Source organism: Chelonoidis abingdonii, chromosome 12, assembly GCF_003597395.2.
Source record: "Chelonoidis abingdonii isolate Lonesome George chromosome 12, CheloAbing_2.0, whole genome shotgun sequence".
Taxonomy (NCBI): Eukaryota; Metazoa; Chordata; order Testudines; family Testudinidae; genus Chelonoidis; species Chelonoidis abingdonii.
This window is the reverse complement of record NC_133780.1, coordinates 6,066,749-6,074,490: the sequence shown is the minus strand read 5'-3', so window position 1 is coordinate 6,074,490 and position 7,742 is coordinate 6,066,749. Positions and strand designations below refer to the sequence as shown.

Sequence of the window (7,742 nt, the reverse complement as noted above, 5' to 3'; positions counted from 1 at the left end):
TGATGCAACCCTTCACACTCTTACCCAGCGAGGTCACCGTCTCGTAGTTCTCCTGCATGACGTCCCTGTAGAGGGCTCTCTGAGCGGGGTCCAGCAGAGCCCCCTGCCCCTGGGTGAAATACACAGCCACCTCCTCGAAGGTCACTGGCATCTGAAACAACAAGATTCCCTAACTCAGCGCCTGCTGCCCCAGTCACAATCCCACCAGTAAAGGAGAAGGAGGGACAGAGAAACAGAATCCTCCCCCGACCCTGCTCAAAGCAGCCAGGAGGCTTCAGGGAGTGGGTAGAAAGTGAGAGCTCCTTGTCCCCCACCAGCACACGGAGAAGGGCAGGGTCTTTTCGTTTCCCACACACCTGCCAGTCACAGGTAGATAGAAGAAGAGCTCTGAGCCAGGGACAGGAATCCCAACAGCTTCCTTTGATATTTCACGGCAGCCTCTGGCCATTGTGGTCAGGCTCCAGCACTGGGAGTCTGGTCAGTTTGCCCAGCCCTGCCCAGCAGGGTGTTTCCTGGTTCTGAAACTGACCTCCCCCACCACCAAAAGCTCCCTAAAAATCACCTACCTGAGCTGGCTCCATCACGGCCATTTCCCTGCTCTGTCTCCTGGAAGACTGGACGATCTGGAGCAAAATGTGGACGCAATTCCTCAGCCTGACAGAAGAGCAGGGAGATTGGGCAGGTTTCATAAGGGGCTGGAGACCATGTCACTCCCCGATTCCTCCCAGGCTCTCTCCCTGCAGACAGACGTGCTGATTCTAGGACTCTGCCATGCTGGGAAGAAACCCAGTTAGTTCATTACTCCCCCAGCCTGGTCCCTTCCCCCATTAGAACTAACCCCACCAAGTCCCTTCTAAACCTCCCCAGAACAGCATCTCTGAGCCAAACGCTGGAAAAAGAGCAGAATCAAGAGAGTCACTTTAGGGCACTGCCCCATCGTGTATTATAACCCCTCTAGCTCTGCCCCGTCTCCCTCAGTCAGAGTCAGCAACTGGCTTTTCCTCCCTCAGCTCCTCCCCTTCTTCCCAGGACAGCTGACTGTCCCGGGGGTGCAGGGAATGGAGCCGGGCAGAGCAGAGCTGGGAACCTCCCTCCCCACTTCTTCCTCCTGCTGCCCTTCCAGTCTCTCTACTCTCCCTTTTATCTTCTTCCCTCGCCCTGGGAGAACGGGCGACTGCCCCATTGCCCTGGGCCTTTGCTCTCATCAGGCAGCTCAGCCACTGACACTGGTAACAGGGGTTGAACCCGGCTGTGCCACTGAGGGCAGCAGCTCTGGCACTCATTGACACAGGGAGCCTCTCCCCTTCTAGGCCAGACTCCCCAGCTGGTCCCTGAAAGGGGCCCTCTGTGCAGAATCATTTCCCTGCCCAGCTCCAGCCCTTTCACCAGGTCTCTCCATCACCTGCAGGCTCAGGGGCTGGTATGGTTAAAGGGGTTCCTGCCATTGCAGAAAGTGCCCCTGGGTTGGTATCAGAGGGGTGGGATGAAGCAGGAATGTTCTGAATGTTTTCTGTGAATACTGTGTGTGTGCCTCAGTTTCCCCATGTGTTACTCAAGTATCAAGCCAGTAGGATACAGCTGTGTGATCATTGCAGAGACCTCTAGAGGGCAGGTGTGACTGCAGAGTGGATGCCTGGGCATAGAGAAAGGCTAGAATTCTGTATCCTGGAAAGGGATGGCTGGAGCCAGTTCTCTACAAGGAGCCAGCCTAAGGTGTTGGGGGGAAAAAAATGGGGGGGGAGGGGAACTGACCTGTTTTCCTGGGAAAGAGAGAAAGCAGGGAGGAGGGGCAGCTGGACGTCACTGAGGAAATGGGGCTGGAAGCGGGTCAGTCTCCTGGTTTGGGACTCAGTGGGGAGAGTCCAGGGCTCGGGACTCTGGATTTCCCCCCAGATGGACTTTGCTGAGAGCTCCTGATTTCTGTGCTAACAAGCTCTGTTCTATGCTGTGTTCCCAGCGACCAATAAACCTTCTGTTTTCCAGGCTGGCTGAGAGTCACAGCTGACAGTGGAGGTGTGGTGCAGGGCCCCTGTGGGGACTGTGTCAGGCTTCTCCTTAGGCTGCCCCCAGGGCTCAGGCTGGGGCCGTGTGCCCTCCCTGGGCTCCAGGGATGGGGAGGCTGGGGCCACGTGCTCATCAGGTGGGGGGAGTTATTGGGGATTCTCAAGGGCTGCGGTCCTGCCCCTACAGTGGGGGGGGGGCTGCCTCCCCGCGCCCTAGGTTCACACCCCACCCGTTGTACCCCTTTTTCTCTCTGGCTCCTAGTCCCAGGCAGGGGGGCTGAAACAATCCGTACAGTGGGGGGCGCTGAGAGCCATTGAACCAAACTGTGAACCCCGGATAGGATGGAAACCCCTTCAAGCGGGGGGGGGGGAGCAGGGCCCCACCAGCATAGAGCCAGTGTCTATGCTGCCCCCCACCCCCAGCGCTGATTGTGCCCCTGGACTCCGCTCCTTCCCCAGCCCCCAGCTGGGCCCCCTCCCACTCTGCATTCAGTTTGACCCCTGCCCACCTTCCGCCCCTTCCAGATCTACCTGAGCTGCAGCCTCCGTCCGCAACTGCGCGGCCAGGGGCAGGGAAAAAAGCAGCAGATGGGGGGCGGGATGGGGGGTAACGTGATCCCGCCCCCGCCCCGCACCCACCGGGGCTGGCGGCAGCTTTCCCGGGCCCCGGGCGGGAATCGCAGCCAAGCTCGCTGGGAGCAGCCTGGGGCCAAACCTCCCCCTGCAGCCCGGGGTGCCGGGGGGGGGGGCGGTCTCTCTCTCACCTTCCCTCCGAGCGGGGCCCCCGGGCAGGGGGGGCCGGGCTGGGGGCTCTGCCCTGGCCTGGGAGAGGCTCCTGGGGAGCAGCGGGAAGGGCCCTGCTGGAGATTCCCCTCTCCCGGCTGCAGCCAGGGCTCCGGGCTCCCAGCACCAGCCGCCGGGGCTCGGGGATCTCGCCGGGAGCCTGGGAGCCAGAGTCACCGCAGCGGCTGCGACTCACTTCCTGCTGCCGGGCCGGAGCCCAGCGCTCGCTGCCCCCGGACAGAGCCGCCTCCCGGCAGCTCCTGGGTCCTAGGGCTGCAGGGTTCGCGCTGCAGCATCTCTGGCTCCGGCTCCTGTTCCACTCCCAGGCTCTAAGATCAGAAGGGCCCGTCATGAGCATCTAGCCCAGGGGGTCTCACGACCAAATTTTCGGGACCTGAGAATGCGGCCAGGAAGTCTCGCTGGTGGCTGCTCTGACTCGTTTTCCTAAAATACTTAATGAACTTTAGGAGAAACCAGTAAACATACGCAGAGGTAAGCGGGGAAATGGTCCCACTATTTGGGGGAACTTTCCTGACTTAAACACCCCCCGGGTGGAATTGAAAAGCAAAGGATCTGAATCCTCGCTCCCTCTTCCTTTACCCAGAGCCTGCCTGACCCCGAGGCTCCCCCTCCACTCTGCTGTGTGGCAAAGTCCTTATAACCCCGACAAGGCTGGGCCCAGGCTTTCTGAGGGGCTCATCCCCCAACCTGGTTGTGACCACTCAGGACACGGGCTAGAGCGTCCCCACTCTGGGGACCTTCCTCCACTCTGGACACTTTCCTGACTTCTTCTCTGACCATTGTCTATAGTTCAGGAGAAATGCAATTTACAAAACAGCAAGTAATAAATAAATTAGGACACAGTCGGAAAGGCAAAAGGAAAACTCTTAGTCCCACTCTGCAGGGTTGGATTAACTTTTCGTGGGCCCGGTGCCAAACATACTCGTGGGCCCCCTTGGGGCAAGGTGCAGGGGGCGGGATGGTCAGTCTTCAGAGTGAAGGGCGTGTGGGGAGCAATGAGGCACAGCACAGCGAGATCAGCTCTGCTCTGCACAGCCCAGCAGAGGACGTTATTTGCAAACCAGCCCAGAGCTGTGCTGCCAGCCTGCCACTTCCCCTTGTGGGCGGGCCCCCACCACACTGCCCCCCTGCCCAGAGCCCCACCCTTATGCCCAGTGCCCCCTCGCCCAGAGACCTCCCCCACTGGCCTTCCACCACAACTGCACAGCACCCTGCACACCACACCGCTCGTCCAGTGCCCCCGCCCATGGACCTCCCCACTGCCCACCTCCTTCCTCACAGTCCCACCATCACAGCTGCACACCACCCATAGTCCTGAGGGGATTCTGCAGCAAACATTTAAAAATTCTGCACATAATATTTTAAAATTTTGCAAATTTTGTCAATAAATCAGTGTGGAGGCTCCAACGTGGCAGTGGGGAGCACAGTAACTACTCACTTAAAGTTCTCCATGTTAACATTGTTTCATTGTTACATTGCTGATCAATTTGGGAACACGCTCGTTTAAAATTGTGCAATGCTCCCTTCTAACCTCGTTTGGCAGCTGCCTGCTTTGTCTACTGCTTGCAGGAAGAACAGCCTATTGGAGCGAGCTTTTGGGGACTTGGAACCACGGTGGACCGGCAGCCCCCTATCAGCTCCCCACTCCCCTAAGTTCCCTGTGCAGCAGCTGCCTGCAGTTCAGCTGTGTCCCTGCCCCCACTGCCATGTGCGGCTCCTGCCCTCTGCCTTGGAGCTGCTCCCCGAAACTCCTGCTTGCTGTGCTGGGGAGGAGGGAAGGAAGAGGGGGGCTAATGTCAAGGTGTCCCCCTCCCCCCTGCTCCTGCACCCTGCTTACCCCATCTTCCATAGAGCAGGGGGGACACACCAGGGCTGCAGTCTTAGCAAGCTGATCTAATTAACAAGGCAGTGTACTTAAGGGAAATGCACATATCTCCCTCCATTACTGCTGCCTTGCAGAGTGAGAGAGTTAACCCTTGAAGGCTCAGCCAATTGCTAGTTCAGCATTTAGCAGTAAGGGAAATATCCCACCCTCTAACTCCTCCACCTCAACCAAGCTTCACAATCATCATCACTGTGTACCAGTATTGTTTGTTTAAAACTTATACTCTGTGTGTGTGTGTGTGCGTGTGTGTGTGCGTGCGCAAAATGCCCCCTTTGTAAGGCATTGCACTGAGAGCTTGAGTGAATGATTAAAGAGAGAATAAATGTGGGATGATGTCTGGTTGGTACCCCTTCTGCAGTCCCTTCCAAACTATTAATTAGAAGAAAATTGGTACTAAAATGTCCACAGGGTAAGTGACTCCTTTGAAAACCACTGCTTCAGGGGAAGCCTTGATAGACCGAGTGCCTGACAAGAGATGACAATGAAAGAGAGAAATCCTCATTTAGATTGGTGGCTATACCTGCTTTGCTAGCCAATCAGAATACTGTGTGGGGCCAGCATAAATACTGAGGGTTTACGCTTGGGGAATTGAGGCTCACTAGGGAGACATGAATTAGATAACCTTATACTGCTTCTGTAATTCTTTTCCAAATAAACCGTTGCGTAGGGAGTCTACTGAATCTGACCTGTTGATTGGTACTGGGAAGCATTCTGCCCAGCTGTGAGCCATTAAGGATCCATTTCAACATTTGGTAGCAGAGGATGGTTACCATGCCAGTGAATAAGTTAACTATTTCTCAACTGATTGGATAAGCTAAAATATTGTCTTAAGATATTAGACTCAGTGGCTGGGGAACCAAGGATTGGATCAGATTGGTTATAGATTATTGGGAGAGAGGGAAATACACAGGCACGTGGAGTTGAATTAGTGCTATCTTCAAGTCTATGATGTTCTGCAAAGTGTGAGCAAGGTGGGTTTACTCCAGAGGACGCCCAGAAGCCTCCGGCTATGGTTAATGAGTGCTTGTTAAGACAGGTGTTTAAAAGCTTGGGGTCTGATCCATGTGTGACTGCTGCAGTCTCTACACTGCATAAGAAAGGTTTGGACAACTTGTTGTTGGGGAATCAACAGGGCTATTTTCCCAAGAAAGTCCAAACAGCAGCATGAGTCATCTGTGCTATGCCTCAGGCTGTAAATAAGCTCACAGAAAAGCACGATGCCTGTGAATATGAAAAGGAAAATTTGGAACAGGAATTGGAAAAGCTAAAATTGCAATATGAAAACAGGAAACAAAATGTGGATAATTGGATGGAGGCGGGGGTCCCAGGGCGGGGTGAGGGAGCAGTGGGGGTTGGATGGGGCAGGGGTCCCTGGGGCTGTCAGGGGGCAGGAGGAGTGGATAGGAGGTGGGAGATCAGGGGGAGGGGGGGAGAATCAAGGGGCAGGAAGCAAGGCAGGGTTGGATGGGGGTGAGGGCCGGGCCATGCCTAGCTGGGGAGGTACAGCCTCCCCCAGCCTTCCCTACCTGTCCCTCCATGCAATTTTGGACCTGCTGTGGTCCTAAGGCCAAAAAGTTTGCCTGCCCCTGCTATAGAGTCTCCCATCTCTCACTCTGACCCAGGGGTTATTGAATTATTTAGCCAAAGTGCAGCAGCATGATCAGAAGAGATTGAGGGGGATCCTCACATCAGAATATCTGAGACCCACATGGTTAGGGCAGTCACCTGAGATGTGGCAAGTCTCTATTCAAACCCTTCCTCCCCATCAGGCAGAGCAGAGAGTAGAGTAGAACCTGAGTCTCCCATACGCCAAGTGAGTGCCCTAACCGCTGGACTCAGTGTTATAAAGGAGCCTCTGCCAGCACCTCCTCTGGGTTTTGCCTGAACCCTGATCCAACAGGGGTGCTCAGCACACTCAGCTACAGGCTTGGGCCCCTCAGGCATGATAGGCTTTCCACTGCCGCCTCCTTGGAGGATCCTTCTGGGGTTTAGGTGTGAGGCAGGTGTCTGGATGTCCAGAATAAGGCAGCAGCAGTGCCCAGGCCCAGAAGTAGAAATTTAGGAATCTTGGGAAATTTTACCATCGAAGTGTTGGTGCTGAGTGAGTTTAGGCCCCTGCAGAGTTAGGGGCAGAGGTTTTCTGGATTTCAGTGGCACCTAATTCTGGGACTCAGTGCTCGAAACCTGGGCTTTAGGCATCTAAGTCCCATTGGGGAATCTAGCTCATCACTGCTTCATGCCTCAGTTTCCCACCTGTGAAATGGGGATAACATCACTTACCATCACTGTAAAATGCTTGAGCGCTACAGATGAACAGTGCTGTGTAAGCACTAGGGGACAATGCTGATGATGAAATGACCCATGAGTCTCTACATGTCCGTGACCTGCCATCACAGGAAAAGACAGAAGCTTAGATGCAGGAAATTGTTTCTCGTTTTGACTCTCTGGGCTGGTGTATCCAGGACCAACAGCAATTCCTGCTGGCTCAGCTGGGGAACTAGACAGGGAGATTGGGAAGAAACTAAGTGAAAATGCCACCAACTTTTCCAAGCCAATAGCTCATCTCAACAAGCTGATCAGTGAGCTGGAGGGGCAGGGCCAGCAGCCAGCAAGTGAATTTCTGCAAGTGAGATTGTTCCAGCCACCCAGATCCCTGCACAGAGACAGGACAGCTCCTGAATTCTGGGCACTGGCGTCCAGCACTTAGAGAGCACAGCGTAACTCGGCGAGTGCATGGCAGAGATGGGAATTATAACTGTTTTTTGCAGAGTTACAGATGTTAGAGATGAAAAACCCCATTTGCTCAGAGAACTAGAGACCCAAGGTCTCTAGTTCTGGTGTTTGCACCATCCCTTCTGATCCCTGTTGTTGCCTGGCGGTTACCATTTCACTGCTTTGCTTGTTTTCCCTAAGTATTTCCATGCAGCCATTACTGTCCCTGAATAGTCTTGTTTCTTTGGCCACCTCCTCCTTTCCATTCCCAGGACAGGTTGGTTTAGCCTCAGATCTCAGGGCAATCTCCTAGGGATCCACTGCCTGATTCTCAGTCT

General features: G+C 54.9%; 4 protein-coding genes across 5 annotated transcripts in view; 1 reads left to right on the top strand and 3 right to left on the bottom strand.

Moving 5' to 3' along the window:
- The window catches only part of LOC116823271 (uncharacterized), a 66,539-nt gene extending 63,644 nt beyond the window's left edge, over positions 1 to 2,895 (bottom strand). Inside the window, exon 1 of the mRNA XM_075071701.1 lies at positions 2,826 to 2,895. The gene's annotated coding sequence lies outside the window, so the exon portion shown is untranslated. The remainder of the gene's footprint in view (positions 1 to 2,825) is intronic.
- LOC142047649 (uncharacterized) overlaps positions 1 to 3,144 on the bottom strand; it is a 7,379-nt gene extending 4,235 nt beyond the window's left edge. The window contains exons 1-3 of the mRNA XM_075071674.1: positions 2,768 to 3,144; positions 567 to 654; positions 25 to 151 (exon numbers count right to left, since the gene is read on the bottom strand). Coding sequence (XP_074927775.1) covers positions 25 to 151; positions 567 to 654; positions 2,768 to 3,144 — 592 coding nt within the window. The remainder of the gene's footprint in view (positions 1 to 24; positions 152 to 566; positions 655 to 2,767) is intronic.
- LOC116823721 (zinc finger protein RFP-like) overlaps positions 1 to 7,742 on the top strand; it is a 415,971-nt gene that overhangs the window by 334,791 nt on the left and 73,438 nt on the right. The window lies entirely within an intron of this gene.
- The window catches only part of LOC116823713 (uncharacterized), a 56,425-nt gene that overhangs the window by 4,235 nt on the left and 44,448 nt on the right, over positions 1 to 7,742 (bottom strand).